Below are 23529 nucleotides of genomic sequence, written 5' to 3' on the forward strand. Positions count from 1 at the left end.
AACCGAAGGCAGACCCTTAACCGACTGAGCCACCCAGGCACCCCCAGACAGTATAATTTAAGAGTCCTCTTAACCATCATGGGATACTATTGAAATATTAAGGGTCTATCTACTCGTGAGGGTCCTTTAAACCTATGGTTCTCAGTCATCAGAATCACCCAAGAGATGCCTGCAGAGATGCCTGGGACCCGTTCCACACATGCTAAATCACGATGGGTCGTTTAGGGGCGCCTGGGTGGCTCAGATGGTTAAGCATCTGCCTTCGGCTCAGGTCACGATTCCAGGATCCTGGGATCGAGCCCCACATCGGGCTCCTTGCTCAGCGGAGAGCCTGCTTCTCCCTGTCCTTCTACTGCTCCCCCTGCTTGTGCTCTCTCGTCCTCTCTCTTTCAAATAAATAAGTAAAATCTTAAAAAAAAAAAAAAAAAAACAAAGCAACAATGGGTCGTTTAGCCAATATGAGATTCTATAATTCTGTGATAATTTCTAAGGACTTCTGTCATATAATGACAAGATATAACAACAGATGAATGAATAGGTAAGTCATGGTATAATTGCAAAATAAAATATGCCGCTGTTTTTAAAAAACAACATAATAAAATAAAATTAAAAAAAAATGAAGACTGTACAACATGGAAAACTGCTTATGGGCTAATGTTAAGAAGAAAGCAGGATTCCAAATTAAAAATATAATCTCTGAAATGATTTAACTCAGTGAATGAGTTAAAATCAAGATTAGAGAAAGTCTCTTTCAATTATCAAATGGAAAAATAGATCTGAAATAATTTCCTGGAATGTAGCACAGAAAGACGGAAAACTTGAAAGAAGGGGTGAGATAAAGGGTGCAGGAGAGAGAGCAACAGGTGAATGACTGAAGGCCTGGAAGGAGGTGATAAAGCTGCAGGTTTCCGGTTCTATGCTTAGAGGTTCTAGGGCTCGGGTTAGGTCAGATGTGGCTTATGGACCACGCCTGTAGGTGTTAAAGCATTAGCCCTGAAGTCAGCTAGTTTAGGGCTGGGCGTGATGTTCATTCCTTGTTTTGCTACTAACTAGCAGTGTCGCTCAACTTGGCCAAGCCACAGTTTCTTCATCCGTAAAGTTGAGATAAATAATACCTACTCCATAGGATATGCATATAAATTAAGTTATTCAGTGCATGGCACATAGTAAGCGCTTAAAAATGATAGTTGCTTTTATTTTACTTCATTTTATTTTGCTTTATTTTATTTTATTTATGAGAGAGCATGCGTGAGCAGGGATTGCGGGGGAAGGGGCAGAGGGAGAGAGAGAATCTCAAGCAGGCTCTACGCCCAGTGTGGAGCCCAATGCGGGGCTCAATCTCATGACCCTGAGATCATGACCTGAGCCGAAATCAGGAGTCGGACGCTTAACCAATTGAGCCACCAAGGCACCCCTTTGCTTTTATTTTTATATACCCACACTAATTTAAGTGTTGAGTGACAACATTCCTGATTGGTTCATGGAATCATGGAGTTACACAAAAGCTTCACCAGTCCACTAATTATTTTTAGCACAACCTCACTAATTAGTATTGCTTCCACTCTATTTACACCATTTCCTTCCTTCTTTCTGGGGTTATTAAAGTAGGAGATTGAAAAGAGATCCTGTGCCAAAAGCTTACTTGTACATGTAACACATGATTTCTTATGAAAATATAGGTATTTGGAAGCCAGAAAGGAGTGTATTAAACTTTTGTTAGGCTCCTTAACTGTGTTTTCTTTGACACTATGCATGCACTGATTTCATTTGCATGAGTACTGTATTATAGTTTCCTAGGGCTTCCATAGCAAATTACCACAAACTGGGTGGTTTAAAGCAACAGAAATTTATTCTCTCACAGTCCTTGAGGCTAGAAGTCAAAACTCAAGTTGTCAGCAGGGCCATGCTCCCTCTGAGGGCTCCAGGGAAGAATCCTCCCTCCCTCTCTCTAGCTTCTGGTGGTCGGGTGCTGGCAATCCTTGCCACTCTTTGACTTGTTAGCGGCAGCACTCGACAGTTTCTGCCTTTGTCTTCACATGGCTGTCTTTCCTCTGTGTCTGGATCTGCCTGACCTTTCTCTTATAAAACATCAGTCATTGTGTTTCAGGCCCACCATCATCCAGTATGACCTCATCTTAATTAATTATATCTGCAAAGACCCCATTTCCAAATAAGGTCACATTCTGAAGTGCTGGGTAGACATGAATTTCAAGGGAACACTATTCAACTCATTAGGCGTATGTTCTGGCATTAAGCTTATAAACTAGTGGTCTCGAAGTATGGGATAAAGACCATTTTAGCCCCATTTTGCACTTAGAAAGACATTTACATGTATCCATTGTGTTCCCTTATATATCATTATTATATATTTAGGGAGTAGCAGAAAATCTTTCAAGTTAGAGAAGTTTGTCAGTATTTTGAATAATTTATTTAAGAAAGTAACTCCTGTGTTATTTCCCCCATTGAGTAGATGTTGGGCCTTCAGTACAGTGGTGTGCTAGTAACTATTTAATGACCGGCTCTCCAGGAGAACAAAGCAAAGCCCTGATTTGTAGTATTTGTCAGTTTCCTGGATGTAAGTACTCCCACCATGGTCAGTTTCAAGCTATCAGTGTGAAGTCTGGCTTGCAAAATTTCTGAAAATTTAACAGTCAACTCCTGTGAGCAGGTCAGACCAATTCCATCCGTACCACTGCAAGATTTTGTAAAGAGAAAGGTATGAGATCAGATCCTAGATATTAACCCCAGTGAACAATAGTTGGATCTACAGAAGATAAGGAATTGCTTCATATAAGTATTAGAATTAAGTGAAGTAATTGACATAAAAGCACCTGGCACATCTATAGCTTTAAGTGTTCACTCAGGACATGTTTATGTTTTTAATTTAAAAAAATCATGAAAATGTCTGTAACATGATTGTTAGTTCCGTGAGGGCAGGCAGGAATTTTTTTTTTCTGTCTTGCTTACTGCTGTATCTCCAGCACCTGGAATAGTATATAGCGGGTGACCAATAAGTTGTTGGGATTCAACATGCAGGAAATGGCTAGAATCAGACTTCCCAAAAGAAGCACTAGTACTATCATAATGTAGTAAAGAAGAGACACTTAACATGATGTAATAATAATAGGTTGTTACTGGAAGCATCACGTCTTCGACCAGCTTTCAAGGCTTCACTCCAGTTGCTCTCTCTCTCGTTCTTTCCATCTCACCAGCCTTCTCTTCCTTTTCCTCCCTTACCGCACCTGACCGAGAATCAGGTGATCCATGTCCTTGTCCCAGTGAGTTGGGACACTATAACTTAGACCTTAGCCTCATCTCTAACTTTTCTGAGTCAAAATGGGCCTCTTCTGCCTCAGACTCCTCAGTGGACTCTCTCCATGGCAGATCTTCCCTACAGAACTGCTCCTCCTAATATCTTTCCCTTCTTGGAAAATGGCAGTTCCATCCTTCCACTTGCTCAGGCCAAAACCCTTGGGGTTATCCTGAACACTTCTCTTCTTACACCCCACATCTGATCCATCATGGCATCTTACTGGTTGTGCCTACAAAACCTACCCAGGACCTAATCGCTTGTCACCCCCTCCACTGCTACCTCCCTGGTACAAGCCACTGTCCCATCTTTTTCTCCCAATGGTTTTAGCATTCATGGATGATTCTTTACTGAATTATTTATTATTAGCAATTGATGATGATAAACTTGTGATTTTTGACTTATATCATTCCTTTTACTTTTTGTTAGTTGGAGCTCTGTTTTAAAAAATCAAGCTTTCTCAAAAAAGAAAAATACAGAGCTTTCTCTTCTTCACATTCCTTTAAAAACTTTTTTTTTTAGTGTCAGTATGTACTCATTGGTCATTTTGTTAGTCAATGTATTATAAGCCATTCCTGTCATTATTTATTTTGATGCTTAAATTGGTCCCAGTCTTGGCCAGTGAGTTATTTGTACTTGCTCCTCTGTCCTTTTGATATGTCCCCACTCAATTTTTGAATACTTCCTTATTTCTGAAATAATAGAATGCCCTAAGCTCACCCTATACTTTCCCTTCGCCAACCCTGGACTCATCCATCTCTTCAAGAAGCCCTGGTTCCTTTTATCAGAGAAATTTCTTCCAGGCTTTCATTAGACAGAGCTAGAAAATTAATTTTTAAAAAAAATTTTGAATTCATACTGATACCTCTAATTCCAGTCTAACCCCACAGGCTTCTTCCTTTTCTTCCGCCATTCCCTATTTGTGTCACCTTTCTCTAATAATGAAAACCCTAGCTGCCAGCGATATCAGTATACCTACTCATTTTGCTCAGCCCCGTAGTACATACAGAATAGCTTCTAAATTGCTGTACTGATATCAATACAAACTTACTAAATACAGTTCAGACTTTCTTTGCAGTTTTTTTTTTTGACCTTCAAATATAGTCAAGAGAGGATATTCAAAGCAATGTGTGCAAAAGTGTCTTGGATTAAATTTTTATCCTTCTATATAGGTACGGTATCATTGGGATACATAGTCATCCTTTTTGTTGTGTTCAGTTTTAGGAATTTCCCATCCTTATTGATTTCATTTTATTTTTTGAGTATCAGTATTTATCAGTCTCATTATCTGCCATTTACATGAAATTAACTAGACTCTTTAGAAATCATGATAAAGTCAAATTGTTTTGTTATTTTTAAAAATAGGAATATAGACACAAAAGGAGTCAGTGAGAGCCTTGATATAAATTGTGTTCTGGATTATTAGTTCAGAAACCTGAATCCATCTAAACCTAGAACATTCCATGTGTAGGTTTCAAAGGCTGCTTGGCTGTCCTCCCTTCCTCACATTCATGTAGCACATGTTTATCTAGTGCACCCCACATGCCAGGCAGGGTGCTGAGCTATGCGCCCTGGTCACACACATGAACGTGATCATCTCTGCCTCCCAGGGCTACATGGAAACAGGTATATACAGGATGATAATATAGATGTTACCCAGATTTGCTGGAGGAATGCCTCTTCAAGGATGCTCTGCAGTGCATGTGTGTGTGTGTGTGTTTGTGTGTGCATATGCGTGTGTGCGTGCTTGTGTGTATCTTGGGGGGGGCTGGAGGAAAACACAGCCTTACATGGGATCACCCTCTGCTTCCACACTTCCAACCCGCCCCCATCCCCATTTGTAACAGAATGCTCATGGCATTTGATAGGTATATTTCCAAACCAGAGGCTAGAGAGCTGGATATCCATCTCAAGCACCTCAGTAAGACCAAATCCCACCAAGTGTGTCTCCGTGTCTTCTTTGACAGGTTTCTAGAGTGGTAACATGGTGAGATGCTGGAGATCCTCTGGTTTGGTACTTCAGGGGTTAACAGTATTTCTTTTTTTTTTTTTAAGATTTTATTTATTTATTTGACAGAGAGAGACACAGAGAGAGACACAGCCAGAGAGGGAACACAAACAGGGGGAGTGGGAGAGGGAGAAGCAGGCTTCCCACTGAGCAGGGAGCCCAACGCGGGGCTCGATCCCAGGACGCTGGGATCATGACCTGAGCAGAAGGCAGACGCTTAAGGACTGAGCCACCCCATTGCCCCTAACAGTATTTCTCGTGTTGATGCTGTCTACGGGAAGAATAGTTCCAGCCTTAGGGATCTTTCCCCAGCCACTTCAATGTATTTTATCAGTGTCTCCAGTGGAGGCCTTACCACATTTGCAGAAACATGAAGTGATAGATAACAAATAATTTGAGTTCAAATTTATTTTGAAAAGCTGGGGCAAAGGGCTAAATTCTTTTTTTTTAAGCCTTATTTATTATTTGAGAGAGAGCGTGAGAGAGCACGCGAGGTGGGGGTAGAGGGAGGAGGGAGAAGCAGACTCCCCACTGAGCAGGGAGCAAAGGGCTAAATTCTTAAGCAGTGATATTTAAAGGAGATGAATGCATCCAAAAAGCAAATTACCACACATACAGAGTGGGATACGCAGGCAAAGAGATCTAGAACTTTTAGGTAACAGTGGACTTAACATCACAACAATGTGATGTGACCACCAAACAAGTAATTCCATATTAGGCTGCATTAACAGAAGTAGGGTATATAAAACCAAAGAGGTGGTGGTCTCGCTCCCACTCTCTGTTGAAAGACCACTGGAGGAGAACTGTGTATACTGACAGGCACCACATATATAGACAAATAGAGGCCAACTTGAGTTTGTTCAGGGCAGAATGGTGACAGAACCCAAACCTTCAAAAGGGAGTAGTCTTTGAACCTGAGATTATTTATAGCCTGGAGAGTTTGGTTGTTATCAAATATTTGAATGGCTACCATGAGAAAGGAAAGATGAGCTTTATCCTGTCTATCACAAGAGGATGAAATGAGGAACAATGAATGGAAACCCTAGGGGAGAGAGGTTTCAGTTGTTACTGAGAGAGCTGCCTAAGGGTGAATGTATAGCCTCAGGATGAATGAAGTTCATTGTCACTGGGCTGGCTCAGGAATAAACTGGAAGACTACAGGGCAGGGAAGCTAACTTATGTAAGATCCTCTATGGTCAGAAAAGTTCCTTTTTATTTATGCCTTTAAAAAGATTTGCTTAATAAATTAATAACTTTATAATAAGGGAAATCAGGATTTGGTTATAGGGCAGTTATAATTTTCTGGCAAGTCCCTAAAAATGGAAATTAATAACTTGCAGAACATTTCATCCAAGCATCAGTGTGTTTGATTCATTTAATATACTTTGTGTTTTAGTCATTTTATACTGAACTGAACAATATAAAGTTATCACATTGAAGGTTTTTTTTTGCAGGTTTAAAGTCCTGCCATTTTTCCAAATTCCTGGCTGATGTTATTTTAGAGCTTGTTAGAAATTTTGGTGTTTCCCCCCTTCCTCCTTTTGCTTACATCATAGTATGTAGATGGTACAACATGTTGGTTAACCTCAGTCTGACACTTAGGTCGCGTTTTCTCTTTTGCTCCATCAATGTCTGGGCCGTAAATTAGCCAATAAAGTGGCAACAAGAAATCAGACAAAGAAAATTTCCCAGTTCTACTCACTCGTAATTCTCCTAATTTAGTAGGGGTTTTCCACAGGAAATCACGGAAGAAGAGTTGAAATGCCTTATCTTATGTACTTTCCTTCTAAAGAAAGGAGCAGTTAATTGTCTTCTTCCCAGAGTGGTCCACATTCTTGTGCAGGCAGCTGTATTTACTCTAGTACAAATTAAATTCTACATCAAATGATGTCTCTGAGTACTTTCAGTCACTGAGAGCCAAATTATTTAATTACTTCTTTAACCAGTGGGTTTCAGTGAAACTAATAGAATGGGTTTTGTAAGCAAGAAATATATGTCGTGAGGATGATTTTATGGCTTTAAGAAGAACGAAATTAGTGATATCTAATCCCAACTAAATTTGAGTATCCGAGTCGGAAGATAATCTTAATCATCTCAAATCATGTTTGGGTCAAAAACAATGTGTTGAGAGACTTTAAACTATTTAAAGATAATGTTAAAAAGTTATATTAATAATTTGTTTTCAAAGAGTAAATAAATCAGAAACCTAAAATCTTTATTTTGGACGTACTTCAGTCATACCTTTTATGTGGTCTAATCCTTCTAATTATTTTCATGTAGTTTGTATGGATTAAAAAAAAAACTTTCGTAGACTAAAATTTCTCCTTCTGACTTTATTTTGCTTGTCTGTCGTCCCCCCCCCCCCCCCCCCGCAACTTGTGTAATTGACGCATTTCTGACATATCCCCAGAAAAGACCGATCTTTATTATCAGGACTTAACTACCCAGGCAGGGCCCTCCTTGAATTAACTGAAAATAAACACTGTGGGTACTCAATTTCAGTTTTAATGACAAAAGTTGAAATCTGTGCCTAACATAAAGGTTTTCTTTGTCTCTGAATTTTGATTTTCCATGCTATCAGAGGCCCCATTGCAACAGGTAATTTGAGTGTTGATTGTATGTTTTCTCAGTTTGTAATTGTGGTGACATGTTTTTAAAATGTTCGCAGTTTTAAAATGAAGTTTATCTATTAGGTTCCTTCCAACTCAGAAATTCTGTGATCTTAAACTTTTTTTTTTCCCCTTCAGTTTGAAAAGGTGATCTTTGGGTGTTGTCCTGTGTGTCCTATACCTATAAACAGGAATCATAGAATTTTAGAGCTGGAAGATGTACTAGTCATTACGTAGTGATTCTACAAACAAAGACTTCAGGGGCCCGAGGAGGACAGGTGGCCAGCCAAGGATCACAGCAGCGGCTGTGGTTAGACCTCTGGCTGCTCACTGGAGCACGAAAACTTAGCACTAAAAATTAACCCAGATGTTCTTACCTGAAAATTTGCAGACTTCAGGAAGACATTCTTTCACACATTTAAGAATTTTGAGGCCATTTATATTAAACACAGTTTATTCATACTCGACCAACTGTGCTGTCATCCCTATTGTTTTCTCCAAACCTGGGATCACGCTAGAAAATAAGTTAACGGCTTCAGGTGGGTTAAATTTTCCTGAGTTTGCACTCCTGGGATATTTTTCAGTGACTTAAAAACGTAAACTGACACGGTGAAGTTCTGACCGCTTTCTTTCGGGCGGGAGGGTGACAGTGCGTCTCTGGGTTGCTGGTGGGGAAAGCCCTCTCCTTGGCAGAGTGTGGCAGGGATAGGGTGTGCGAGGTCCACTTCTCTGATCACCCAGGGCCTGTGGCCCACGCAGCGCTTCCCTCCTCCGGCTCTCACTTCTGTTTTACCTGGAACCGACCTCGATGATTGTTTTCCAGCCATCCTACCACCTTGGCCTAGCCCCAGCACAGTTGGGAAATTGTATGTCAGGGTTAAATCCCGCCTGAGAACTGAATTTATAAAACTTAAAGAGGTAGCCTCCCTGCGGCCAATCTGTGTATAAATGGCAGTTATTTTTCTCAGTGGAAACATGCTTCAACAAAATAATCTCCTAAGAAATAAAAATAGGGCCAGGGTTCCATGGCCTCACTGTGATTTCAAGCCAGGGAGTTAGTAGAGTTAGTAGAATTTCACACACCTTCCGTTAAAACTTTTCAGAAACTCCTCCGGGGCAATCCCTCCGGGTTCTGTTAGTGAAACAAACCCTGTCACAGGACAGTGACCTCAGGGCAAGATAGCCTGGTGGGCCCTGCAGTCAGCCCCCTCTCCTCACTGCTCACTGCTGCCCCCCGGGATGGTTAACCACTTTGCTGCTCCTTCCTTCCTCTTTGTAGCCTGGAGCCTAATATTTTTTCATTCATTAGTTCTTTTATTTATTTATTTAGTTAGTTAGTTAGTTAGTTAGTTAGTTATTTAGTGCTGAAACCCGAGATCGAACCAGAGTCATTAATTCTTTTAAGAAGGATTGATTAAATCGATTCTGTTCCCGTGCTGGGGGTTGGGGAAAGGGAAAGAAGAATTAAATCGCCCCTTTGTCCTCAAGGATCAATCAGTTTAATAGAGGAACTAAAATATGTCCTGAAATAGCTGAAAGATGAAAATACTGTTTTTATTTTGGTGTTTTGTTTTGTTTTGTTTTGTTTGGGTTTTGTTCACCGCTACCTAATCAGCATCTGTAGCTGGCATGTAGGGATGGCTGAATAAAGTTGTGTGGGTTTTTTGTTTTGCTTTTTGGATGGAAGAATGAATGACCTAATGGCTCCAAGACAAAGACAAACTTGTAAGAGCCAGCTAGTTAGGGTGGTCATAGAAGACTTTGAGGCAGAGATTGGATTTTGGCCTGGATCTTGAGGGAAAGGTAGAAATTTGAAAGCAAACCTCTAACTGGAGAAAAGAGCACAAGCAGAAAAATCAGCAGCAAAGCCTCAAAAATAGAAATCTGAGGTTGAATGGGAATAGTGAATAATTCTGCTGGTGCGAAGAGTACATGAAAGAGAAAGGTGGGAATAAGGCTTGAGAGGTATGACAGGGCCAAATTGTGTAAGGCTCAAGAATTTGGGCTGGGTTTGGGGGAAAATGGGTAGATTATTACATAAGTTTCAGTACAAGAATGAGCTGCTATACTCAGCTTTGTGCCTTCGCAATATAACCCTGGTAACAACGTGCCAAGGGATTTTGGAAGGGAAAGGCACAGGGACACCAGTTAGAAGAACTGCACTGGTTCTCTACGAGTTAAACTCGGAGGTCAGGCTGAGATGGATAAAAACTAAGGCAATGAGAGCAGAAGAGAAAGACAAATGCCAGAGATTTGGGGGGCTATGGCCTGGCTGAAATTTGGCAGCTGATTGAGTGTGGAAGACAGCAGAAGAGTCTGAGATGATAGGGAGGATTCCAGGGCAATTGCTGAGAAGGGGGTGATTTCATCAAACAGTAGAGTAGGTTCTAGAACAAAGGCGATTAATTCGGTCATGGACAGATGAGTTATAAAGATGTTATGGACAAGAAGATGCTCTACAGACAGCCGGCAGTGTTACAGACGCTTAAAAGGAAGGTAAACACACGGGTTTTAAGTTAAGGAGTTATCTGCTTGGCACATACAACGCCGGGAGACTAGAAAGGAACATCAAGAGAGTGATCATGGTAAAGATGAGAAGTGGACCAAGGACTGAATCTCTGAAGAAACTTCTCTTTGGGGAGGAAGGAGAGCACCTTAGCAGAAGTGTCCAAAAAGTAGGAGGGTAGAGTTTCTAGAAGGGAATGGTAATACAGCCCAGGTTTCTGAGAGGTTAAGTAGGAATGAAGAATAAGAAATGGCTAGCGGGTTTGGAAACAGGGAGTCCGATCATGACCTTGAAGCACTTTTTCATTGGGGGGATAGGGGATTTAGTTCATTTGCAAAAGGCTACAGGTTAAGTACAGCATAGGTGATGAGAGCTTTGTCTGCACACTTGGTAAGGAGAAATACCTTTTAAGAACCTTTCTCACTGGGTTATTAGGGAAAAGATGAAATGAAAGAATCATTCTCTATTTCTATATTTCTTGGTGTTGTGCCTGGCCCATAGGTTTGAATAAATGCTAACCTTTACAGTTGTCATCATCATTTATCAGGAAAGGGGTTTTTTTTAGAATAAGGGAGAAGACTATACATGTTTTGTGACTAAGAGGAAGGGTCCCTTTGAGAGGAAGGGAGGAGGGTAATTGAAGGAGGTCTGAAATAAGTAGGCACTAAGGGCAAAAACAGAGTGGTTAACTCTGGACAAGGGAACAGACCTACCTTTCTCGGAATTAGGGGAGGATATGTGAAGTAACAGAGACATTTTGAGCCTGAGGAACAGTAAGGAGAAGGAGGTTAAACAGATTCACATGCAATGGTTTCCACCTTCTCAACAAAGTGAGAGGTTACCTCAATTGCAGATAAGCTGCTTCAGGCATGAAGAGACAAATGAGAATCACTGTCCTTTATTTTGTGCCTGCCATGTACTCAGAACTATGCTAGACACTTTAAATGATCCTCTTTAATCCTCATGAAAATTCAGAGATTATGTATTTGCATTCACATTATACAGATGGGAAAACAAGTCAAAAAGGCTAACTCTCTTCCCCAGGATCACACAGGAAATAATGGAAGGAGCGGGGATTCAGAGCCAGGACTGTCTGACTCCAGAGCCTGATCTCTATGGAAAGGGAGCCTGGGCGGGGGGAAAAAAGGAGCCCCAGTAGATTGAGATCTTGGAGGTGTAGCTGTGCTGTATCATGATCAAGTCCTGCGGGATGGTTATTGCTGTCAGTCACCAGAGTGAACATCAAAGACGAGCCCTCTCACATGGGGAGGAAGAGACTGTGAAATTGGAGTGGACCAGAAATGTGAATTCTGGGTCCCTGAGGGCAATAACAAGGCACAGAATAGAGATATGTTTGAGTCAGGGGCTAAGACTTGTTAGCACTGTGGAAGAATGCCTGATGGGCAACAGTTAGGGTGGGGAGAGGGAAGGACATGGGGGTGTCTTGGACTTTAAGAGGAAAGCTGCTACCTTGGTTTTCCAAGGGAGATGATTTAAGAGTGGCCTTTCCTTCTCTTTCCCACAGCTGCCAGAATTCCTGCCACTCAGCAGTTAGATTCCTCTTACCATCCTGGGGTTCCAGAGCGCCCACCCAGACACCCTTCCACCAACATAGGCTAATGTGGTGCTCTGATGTAAAATAATCATATTCTAATTTAAATAGCCTATTGAGAGGTTACACTGGGGTCTAGCCATGTTTTTCTTTTGGAAAAGATAAAATAATAAGAGAAAGAATGTAGTTACCTTATTTCCACTTCCTACTTAGCACAGCTCTTTATATTTTAATAAATTGCCTTCCATGGATCACATTTTAATCATAGCTTAATTATTTAATCGTGCATTCACTAAAGAATCAATTATCGAATGCCCACAATATGACAAACATTATTGCAGGCACTGGAGATTTACCAGGAAAGGAATCGGTGTCCCTACTCTGATAAAGCCTCTATTCTAATCGAGAAGAGAGGCAATAATCAATACAAGTAAAGTGTGTTGTAAATTAAGTAGTAATTAGTAGAAAGAAAAATAAAGCAGGAGAAAGGAGCAAGGAATGCAGGGATTGCAGTGGTCAAGTTCCAACAGTGAGCCATGAAAGCCCCCCCAAGAGAGAATGGCATTCTCCAAAGCCGGAAGGAAGGCACGAGAACGTGCAGGTATCTGGAGAAAAGAGTGTTCCAGGCAGAGGACACAGCAAGTGTCGAAACTCTCAGGCAGGAGTTGAGCCGGCCAGGTCCAGAACAGCAAGCAAGCTGATGTGAGTGCTGGGCTGGGAGCAGTAAGAAACAAGATCAAGGAGGAAATGGGGGTGGGGGTGTCAGATCGCCCAGGACTGTTAAGATGGAAAGGCATTGGATGGTTTGGAGTTGTTTTTCTTTAACTTTTTATCATGGAAAATCTTAATCATATATACGTGGAACAATATAACGAGTCCCCTCGTGCTAATCATTCAGCTTCCACAGCTTTCACTTGGGAGGACTTTGAGCAGAGGAGTGACAAGACTTGGCATGACCTGACTTGAGCAGGATCACTCAGGAGAAAGGGTGGTGGGGAAGTGCGGCAGGCACAGGAAACACAGTTGGGAGACAGATCGCAATGGCGGTGCGGAGAAGTGGTCAGAGTCGGGATATTTTTTGAACGGCTGACTAGATATTATATATTTTATGCTTTGTTGGAAAAAAAAAAAGTATTTGAGCATGCACATAGTGCAGTAAGGAAGGTAAGAGATGTACCAGAATCCCACTACTCTAGACTAAACCCCAGTTCCGAAAAACTGGCTTATAAGTGAGCATTTGTAACACGATTGATCCATAAGTTACATGTTGTATACTCCTCCTCTATTCTTTTGCAACCATGGATGATTGGCCATGGTTGCATATAAAGGGTAAGGATTTATTTGTAGTGCAGTAATGAGGTGATAACACCTGTTGAGGTACAAGTCCCAACAATTCTTGCAGTTAGGAAAAGCATGTTACTTATTTTCTGAAAGAATCATGATTTATAAGCAGCTTTATTAATGTAATAAAACTGAAAATTAAAATAGAACAGATAAAAAAGAAACATTAGGTCAAAGTATGACAGAAAACTCAAGAGTTTGAAAGCAGAGTTATGGGTAGACAGATTTTATTCCTCTCTCTGTGTAGTTGATAACACCCTCTTAGCGCATTTTGTTGTGTTGATGGCAGAGTTTGCCTTTCTTATTCCAGCCTGACATCTGAGTCATGTGTGTTGTTGGTCAGACAAGTAGGACAGTAAACAAGGTAAAGGAATGTGACCGACTCAATGCACAGCCAGGAGCTCTACTGGAAAAACAGCCATGTCATCAACAGTGAATGGGTCAAAGAGGATATTTTCACATCATTCCACCTTACCAAGAACACCTCACTTACATTCAGAAGACATAGGGTGAATTCCGAGGTCCTTTGTTTCTTGGCTGTCTGACCTTGGGTTATATCACTTGTTAATCTGTCTGAACTTCTGTCTTCTTATCTACAAAATGGGGATGAGAGTGTCATCTTTGTCTACCCAAAAGGGTCACTGTGAGGCCCGGGGAGAACCGGGCCATTTATAAAATAAAAGAGAAGGAAAGAAACTGGTGCCTCCCTGGAACTGGCCATGTGCCCGGCACTGTGTAGTCCTTCAGCAGCCATCTGAGGTCACATTACTAGCCCATTTTGTAGCTGAGGAGCGTGAGGCTCAGAGAGGTTACCTAACTTATGTAAGGCCACAGAGCTAGAAGAAGAAAGAGTTGGCATTTGATCCCAGACTGGATCAACTTTAAATCCCCTACCTTAAAAAGAAAGAACCAGCTTTACTGAGCATCTTCCTACTCCGTGCCAGAAACTGTGTTAGACATGGTTCTGTCCTGTCTCATTTAATAAAGGTGATTCTGTACTTCCTGGGTGCTCAACAAAGAATAAAGAATAGTAAAATCTATTTGTCATCACCAAGAGAAGATGTATAATGAAAACTATTATTTTCCTTCTTTTCCCTCTTCTCCTCCTCTTCCTTCTCCTTCTTCTTCAACCCCCTCCCTGGGCCTCCTCCTCTCTTTCTTCTTTGTTTTATAATCTGAGGTGCAGCCTAACAGAGAAGAATCAATGTATAGTTGAATGGTGTCTGTGGCATGTTTTTTTTTAATGAAGGAGCCTTGCAAGAGGACAGGTGCACTTCTGCCATCTCACTACTAACTCTGAGACCTCCTTTCTCACAACACACACGAACAAAACCAAACAAACAGGTTATTCAGGAATAACTGTCATGTCCCAGCACTGTACTAGGCAAAGGAGAGCTGTACGACACTGGGCAGATGGGATATTTACAAAAGAAAAAGTCATTGAGCCAGTGGTAGCCAGTGTAATGGAAAATGAGAATGGGCTTTGGAGGTGGACAGACCTAGGTTCACAGGGCTGCCCAATACTCCAGTTATAGGAACGATGGCAGTTTGCTTCACCTTAATGTGCCTCAGTTCCCTCAGCTGTGGAATGGGGTACCACTACTCACCCCACAGGGCTGACGTGAAGATTGGCTGAGTTAACACGTTCCCTTGCCTTCCATAAGAACAGGAAGTTAGGAAGTATAGATGTATGTGCTCTGGGTGTTTAACAAGCAAGAGAGGTAAGCCAATAACCCTTAAGTTGCTCATTGGTTTTACCATCTTCTTGTTGCAATAAGTTGCATTTGCTTTTCCTGCCCTACTCCAATCACATTCGCCCCAAAGGGGACAGTCATGGAGTTTTTTGAGCTAAAGTGGTGAGGAGAGTGCCATGGAAGATGCATATTTAGGTCCTACCTTTGAAGAACGAGTGGTTCTAGATAGGGAAGAGATGGGAGGGACACCCCTGGGGAGATTGGAACCACTTGCAGGAAACCCTAAGAAGTGGTGATGAGTATGGCTTGGGGGGACAGTGAGGAGGACTCTCACCACAGAGCCATTGTACATGCTGTTCTCAACCTGCTGTCTCCTACCCACCCCTTCCCTCGTTACACTCCCGCCCCTCTTTCAGAGCTCAGCGCTCATTGCTCCCTCAGGAACCTTTCTCTGACTTCCTGACCAGGTCAGATCCCTATTACGTATGTCTTTCGTAAGGGCTTCACAGTTTGGCGTGTATATTTCTCTGTGAGTTTCTTTGAGGACTATCAGCCCGGCTCTTTAATTCCCATCAGAACAGAGGTTATGTCTGTTTTGCACTTACATTGTATCCCTTCACTCCCCGACCTGCTGTAGTGCGTGACACATAGAAGGGGCCTAAGAAACACTCACTGAATAAATGGATATGTTTTGCTTTTCAGGGAAGTAATAGTCTGGATAGGAGAAAGGGTTTATATTTGAGATTGCTAATCCCATTAGGTGCAAGCGCTGTATTCACTCATTTAATCTTTAAAAACAATTTGTGAAATCAAGTGCATTTCATTTCATTTTAAAGATGGGGAAATTGATGTCCAGAGATGTTAGCCATCTTTCCGTATTGACCCAGCTATAGAATAAGTGGCAACAGAGGGATTTGAGCCTGGCAGCTTGACGTCAGAGCTCTTGTATTGAATCAGATTGCCCCGTTGCTTTAGTGGAAGAGGGACAAAGTTAGGTACACAAGTAGTTAGGATAGATTTCTGTTTGAAAATTACGGATTTTTTTCCTCCTCCTTCTGGTCACTTATCATCATCATGGTTATCACTTCATGGGAAAACTAAGCAGAAAAGAACTCCTTCGTGTGTCACGTTGCACACTCATGTTGACTCTTCTGCCAAAGTGATTCGGTCAAATTTCCTCTGTAAGTAAACTGGACATTTCAAATTTTGATTCCCAGAAAATTTTAGGCTACTTCTCTTAGTCACCTTTTAAGAACCAGTATGAACTTTGCTAGAGCATGACAGAGAGTAACTTTGAATAAAAGGAGGTGATTTGATTAAGTTTGGTATTATATGCGACACTAGGTTTCTGTTTTTTACTCAAAAAGCAGATCTAGCCTGTGGTTGTCAGGACTATTGTGTCATAAAGCTCCTGGAAGAAAGGTTTAATTTCATCAAGGAAGCTGAGAAATCCTGAGCACCTCCAAGAATGATAACTGTTACTATAATAACACAATTTATTACTAAAAAATTAACAAAGCCCAATAAAATATGGCACTCTGGGAAAAAACAAAAGCTTAACCCTAGGAACAAAAGTGACTTGAATTGGTCATTTATTCCAGCCCCTGCCTTTAGACAGGATTTTTAAAAAATCATCTCAGGGCTGTTATATCTCTAGGTAGGGAAGTACGTTACAGTAATCAATAAGATAATAGTTAACACTGTATATTGCTCTTATGTACTGGGCAGCGTTCTAAAAACTTTAACATATTTGATCCTCATAACAAACCCGCAAGGCCCTTTTTTTATCCCTATTTTACAGATGAGGAACTGAACACTGCCCAAGGTCACACAGCTAGTAAATGGTGAAACTGTCTTCAAACCTAGATAGTCTGCCCTTGAAGTACATGCTCTTCCAGTGTCCCTTGGTAGCCGATTACTCACATTTTCACCTTTGTCTCCCTGACTTTCACTGAAAGCTTAATTTGTATTTAAGCCCTTAGCATGTAAGAGCCTGCTGTGTTCAGACTCTTTCAAAAATAACCCAGCCTTCCTGGCAGATACAGTTGCTTTCTGTAAACTTAATTTTCAAGGAACCACTATTCAAAGAAGTAGGGAGGCTGAATAAAAATAACCAAATTCTCTGTAGAACAAATGAATTTCTGGATCAGTTGCAAATAGCTTTCAGTCATGGCAGCATTCTCTGAAGTATGCCCTCCCCTAAGTTAGAATTCCATTGTCTTCATTTGCCATACAACCTGAAAATAGTATCATTTTTTTTCTGTCCCCACACTTCAGTTTTCTTCTTTCAGTCAGTATTTTGGAAAGTCCACAAAACCCAGGGGCCTCCCTGTCGTTGCCCTGTGGTCGGTGTAAAAACCAGATGATGCCATGCTGACCTGAAGTCTTTTAAATGGATCAAACTGCACATTAGTCACTGGCAAAGTTTTCAGGTCCTTTTACCTCAGAGACTACTCAGTTCCTCATTCTTGCCACCCTTCAGTCATGAAGTAATAGCAAGAAAAAGATGTGAGTACTTTTTGAGGACACCTCCTACTCTTTCCTTCAGGGCTAGTGACTGATTCCTTCAGAGTGGTGACATTGAAGGGTCCTGATATCCAAAGGCATTGGGCTCTAATTGCTAGATTCCTTCTGGTGTTCTGCTTAAGTGGAGAGCCTACCTGATTTCACCCAAGTGAAGCATTTCATCATGCCTTACACTGTTGCATTCCTGTGCTCCGAGGACTTAGGAGTGAAATTACATGGTCTATTGAGTGCTTTTCACTGTTCATTTACTGCTAAAGAAGTCCCTGTAGAATATGTCATCATAACAAAGGCTGATTTCACGTGCTGACACCAAGGCCCAGGACCGGCATTGGCAATCCAGGGACTATTGCAGGCACAACAACCAAGTTTGGAGCAAACCCAGAACTTTTCATTCCCTGTCCTGCCCTGAAGGGCAAAGGCTTTCTTCTGCCTGTTTTAAAAGGGAAAACACTAAGTTCATAATTATCTTTATGCCCAGAAGGCTTTTTTAAGTGCTATACCTGTTCTAGAAATTATTTGTGCTTGGAGGTGGCAGTCAAATCCAAATTTAATTCTCAGCATTCTTTGTCATGAGCTTGCTCTGCAAGGACAGGAGGCCACTTCGTGGGAAAGGCCTTCTCCTTGGGAAGGTTTGGCAGCAGCTCTGGGCCAAAGTTCAGGCAAAGAGGCCCTAGTGTTTCCAGGGGAGCTATACTGTTGATTAGAAAGGATTCTGTCCTTTGCTCAGGGCAGGAAACTTCTCTCCCCAAATCTGCCAGACAATCCCAGCTCTGATCAACTTCTCCTCAACTCTTGCAGTGAGAGATTGCATTGGGAAAAAATCCATATTGAAAAAATGCTAACAAAACCCTGCTTCAATGGAATATGAATCCATTTGATGATATTTATAGTAGAAGTAGACTGGTTGAAGGGGATTCTGTCTTTTTCCAAGAAATTTTATTGGCAAGTGTAGATTCTTCCTCAAGTTAATGTTGGAAAGACTTCCATCAAGGATTCATTGCTAGATGGGATTTCGGTCTACTTTCTTTTCCTTCCAAGCTATGGGCTGCTTGTACAGAATAAAATATTTCTGATGATTGTATAGTTGGGAGATCCTGGATTTAGGTCAGTCACTTCTTCAAAAAGAGACAAGATGAGCTAAGGAAATAGGATGACCGGCTCTTCCCAGTGTTAGCCCTGAAAGCCCTGGAAACCCCCTCAGTCCCAGGCAAACCAGGATGGCTGGTTACCCTTTAAGGAAATATAGTGCATTTTCAATAGTTTGGCTGAATTTATCACAGTATTCTGACTTACAGGATTCGGGAAAGTAAAAATAAGGCCGTTGGTCCATTCTGTTAGTATGATTTTAGTACTGGGGCTTTCTCAAGGGAGGAATCTGTGGTCTACTAGAGGGGGCTGGAGGACCAACTAGAGGAGAAAGGGTGTCCAAGCTGTCTTTGCTTTAAAATGCCATTTTCTCCATGCTACTTCCTTTTTATGGCTCCTGTCATCATTTTAAAGGTATGACAGTTAAAAAGATAAATGACCTTAAATAGAAAAATCTGGTTTTATAAAACAAGAGCTAAATAGGTGTCAGATCTAAGGATTGGCAGGTAGGGAGTGCACTTACTTGAATTGAAGAAACTTACTATGACCTGGACTTATGTAACTCAGTTATCAGAGCTCATAGCGGAGAGTGCCGACGAAGGCTGCAGTGTCCAGACAGATCACCACAGGCCAAGTCCATAGGCTTGGATATCCATGGCCAACCTTCAGAGCCAGGTCCCTGGCAAGACTCTGTCTCCTGCCTAATCTCATGGCAGAGACTTGGGGTTACACTGCTTCTGCTTCCCTCTCTCCTTCCCTCGATTTCCATCAATCCATCAACCCCACTTCCCTTCCCATGGATCTTTTACCCAGCATTCATTCATGACTGAAAGTTGTGATGAGGGTACAGATGAAAACATGTTCTCGGCTCGTAGGAAGGGGGATGCTTCATGGCTACACAGCATCCTCTACAAAGTGCTGTTCCAACTTGAACAATACATGCAACATTTTAAGTGGCCTGCTTCCTGGAGTATATCCTCCATACCCAAAACAACCAGCATTAGCATTTTACTTTATTTCCATCCCGTCATTTGTTCATCACATATTTTTTATTAAAAAATGGAACTGTGGTCATATATGTACAGGTATGCCCAATTTTGTATCATACTTTTTACACTTACTGGTTTGTCATAAGCATTTTTCCATGTTGCGGTATAGTCAGATGTACTAACTTTTTAAATGTGCTTCTTACATAGATCTGCAACTATGTGGGACCTGCAAAGGTTATTGTTCAGTTGGTCACAAATGGGAAAAACATCCACCTGCATGCACACAGCCTGGTGGGAAAACACTGTGAGGATGGGATCTGCACTGTAACTGCTGGACCCAAGGACATGGTGGTCGGGTAAGTGAGGGTGTCTGATACTGTGGGAGGCAGGAGCAGATGCAACATGGCACCTGGGGACTTTGACTGAATATGTCCTTTTCATTAGGAACCTTCCCAAGACTCAGAGGTCCTTAAGATGAAACTGTGAGCTCTCACTTGGACTCCCAAGGAAAAAGAAACCCACATGTCTGGGTTTTCTTGAGTTTGCACGATGGTTCTGGCCTAATTATTTATAGCACCCCCTTTCAGTCTCAGTAGTGGCCCAGTTTGGATGATAATTTATATGGTCACTTACCCTATGAGGCATTTGTGCCACTTTTAGCTGTATCTTCCTTCTGGAAATAAAATAAGGACAAATTAGAAGAAACCGAACTATGGCAGAAATAAACACCTTGTAGGTTTTATACTCTTGATGATTCTTTTAATGAACTATTGAGTCTGGATTTATAGGGTGAACATTTTGAGCATGAAAAAGATAGATAAATATTGTTTCAGTTCTCTGCTATTTAGAAAGTGTACACAGAGAAAAAGCGCAGGAATGCAAATTTGTTTTGGCATTCATTAGACTTGAAATGTAAATACAAAGGGACATACTCATTTAAGAGTTAGTCAGACAGACAGAACAAGCAATTTTAAATGAATGAAAGATTGTAAAATAAATTCAGCCCAAAAGGAGTAAGAAACTTTAAATTAATTTTGTTTAATTCTTAAGAATATCCTTCTAGGGTTTCCTAATACTGGTTTAAACAGTTAATGATAAAATCCCAGTTAATCTGGACTATTCACTCAAAAGAAAGGAATTGTTTAAATCAACCGTAATTAAGCATTTCAGGCTTTGAATTCCAATCAAGTTTTAAGTTGGTTGTTATTGGGGAGGTTGAGCTTTCATGTTCCTAGGTATTTCTTTGTTTGACTGTGAAAATATTCAAGTGTGAAAAACCTAGAGAGAGAGCTTTCTTTTAAGTCACTAAAATCTGATTCTTTTGATGTTAGAAAAAAAAGACTCTAGATTGGAGGAGGAGGCTTAAATTGATTTGAAAAATTCAGTTGTGCTTTATATGAACTTGTTTCAACATTCTCTTGAAAGGCTGGCCTGTTTCCTGTTGAATATCACAGTTGGTTCATCGTCTGTTTTGGAATACTCTTACAGTTCCCAGCTGACCTGTGAGAGCTTTGAAATGCAGGGTAATTGTCAGAGTTTCAGACTAATTGATCACTTAGTGTTTCTGCGGATTTATCTGAGTAGGGTGCTGTCAATTTGAAGTGTTGGTCCTGTTTAATCTGTGTGATAATCATATCCTTTAGAGGAAATTATAAATGAAGTTCTTAGCTAATAATATTTGTTATTATAAAACGGCCAGTATGTTGTCTATAATTTGGTGTTTCTGTGGCTTGGCTTAGTAATCTTCTAGGATTTTAGAAGGAACTAATGGTTATTTGGTTTGAAACCTACAGCGGGAATAGAAGTAAGTTCCCTGTTTCTAAGGAAGGGAAGAAAATCCTTTACTCTCTTGTAGTGGGGTTCTGTCATTGGGAGAACTCATTCATTCAACAAACATTTTGAGCATCTTCACTCCTAAGTTTGATCATCAAGATGTCTCATCATAACGCTGTGGGATTTTTGTAACCCCTAAAAGAAATTTAGTCAAGAGGATGCCACGTAAGAGTTACAACAGTCTCAGTAGACTTTCTTATTTAGAGTGTTCTATGAAACACTGGTACTCCCTTTATAATTGATTTTTAGTTGAGAAACTTTTGCTTACAGTGTTTTCTAAAATACAGCAATTCCTTCATGATTTGTCTCATTTATTTATTTATTTATTTAAGTTTCCAATGTCAGAACCTGTTGCATTTTAGTAGAGAGAATATGCTAGTAGTCTGGAAACCAGAATTCTCTTTTCATTTCTGTCACTCTCAGCAGTAGGGTTAGGGGCAATTTGTATGACTTCTTGAGCGCTTTAAATCCTTCCCTTATAAAATATGAGTGTTGGGCTACAGAGTTTATCTCCAGGCCCTTTACCTCTCAAAAATTCCAGACTGAGCTAACATTAACTAATATTATGAAACAACATGAGCTGACTTGCGACATATGTATTTATGGAATGTCATCGATTACTATTATTTGGTTCTAACTTGTAGGTAAGAATAGCACCTAGAGAATTTTAGGAAGATAGCCAGAGTTATTCCTTAGACTTGTCAATACTAGAAATGGAACCAAGATAACCTGTCTTCAATAATATAGCTTAGGCTAAGAGTATATATTCATGAGCAGGGCACCAATCCAACATATCAAAAAGAATATATAAAGAATAACTCAGAGGAGATAAATAACTTTTAAATTATCAAAGCCAGAGGGGAGGTTGGGGGGGAGGGTGAAATAGATGAAGGGGATTAAGAGTACACTTAACTTGATGAGCACTGAGTAATGTATGGAAGTGTTGAATCACTATGTGCTAACTACACAGGAATTAAAATTTAAAAACTAAAAGCAAATTAAAAAAAATAAATTATCAAAGCCAAAGAAATACTTTTCTTTGGGGTTCTCAATAAAATTTAGTTTCTATTTTCAAAGATATTTTGTTATCTAGGTTAAAATATTCATGTTTTAGATAACTTGAGTCACAACTGTAGGTTTGAGTGCTTACATTTGGGGGATTTTGCCTTTAAAAAATTTTTTTATTTAGCTTTAATTTTTTACATTTTATTTCTTACTCATTTATTTAGTTAGCTTTTAGTGCCTGTCCTCATAAAAATAATTTTAGTTCGGTATTTTATTTTTGACCTTGAATATCAACGGTTTGTTTCAACAACATTTTAGTTCTCTGAAATTTTCAATCAATGGAAACTATCTGTTACTTGACTTTGCTTTAAGCCGCCTTCCTCACCAATAATCACCACACCCTCTGTTTCCTGGCAGCCCTGATTTAGAGAGATCTAAAGTTTTTTTATCTTTTTTTTTAACTAATATTTATGGCATGTACCAATTGGTAAGCACTAGTAGTGGATATATAAATACAAAAGAGAAACAAGGCCTCCCTCAATGAGCTAGTGCAAACTGTATTAAATTGGTGTTTTTGTAGGTTTAAAAACAATTGATTATTGGTAGTTTTATAATGTTAACCTGAATACACAGAAAAGATGCTGGTTGGAGAAAATGAACAAATATGTGGCTTGGCTTAGTAATCTTCTAGGATTTTAGAAGGAACTAATGGTTATTTGGTTATCTGTCTGTATGGACAGAGATTGGAAGTGTCCAACTTCCACATTAGGGTGTAGATTGTGAGTCAGTGTGCTTTTGAACCTTGCGCCAGCTATAAAAGTCAATGTTTGCGTCCTGAGAGGAAGAAAGGCCAGAGAGAGGGGCCCTTTTAAAATCCCAAACTAATGAACCTACCCAGAGGGCAGCAGTAATCCCTGGATGATGAAGATGATGATGGAAACATCTGGCACAGTGTAGAGGATTGCAAACCTGACTGCTAATTAAAGTCACCTTTGGTCACTTTATGAAAATACTGAGCCAGGCCCTCCTCTCAGAGATTCTGATCTCATTGGTCTTGCCTAGCATAGAGC

The 23529-nt window shown here is 40.6% G+C and overlaps 1 protein-coding gene across 3 annotated transcripts in view; it reads left to right on the forward strand.

Annotated features, from left to right (window-relative positions):
* The window catches only part of NFKB1 (nuclear factor kappa B subunit 1), a 113504-nt gene that overhangs the window by 44716 nt on the left and 45259 nt on the right, over positions 1-23529 (forward strand). For all 3 annotated transcript variants that reach the window (XM_078069011.1, XM_036095802.2, XM_078069012.1), the window contains one exon: positions 19829-19977. In XM_078069011.1, coding sequence (XP_077925137.1) covers positions 19829-19977 — 149 coding nt within the window. The remainder of the gene's footprint in view (positions 1-19828; positions 19978-23529) is intronic.

This window comes from Halichoerus grypus, chromosome 3 (assembly GCF_964656455.1).
Source record: "Halichoerus grypus chromosome 3, mHalGry1.hap1.1, whole genome shotgun sequence".
Classification (NCBI taxonomy): Eukaryota; Metazoa; Chordata; class Mammalia; order Carnivora; family Phocidae; genus Halichoerus; species Halichoerus grypus.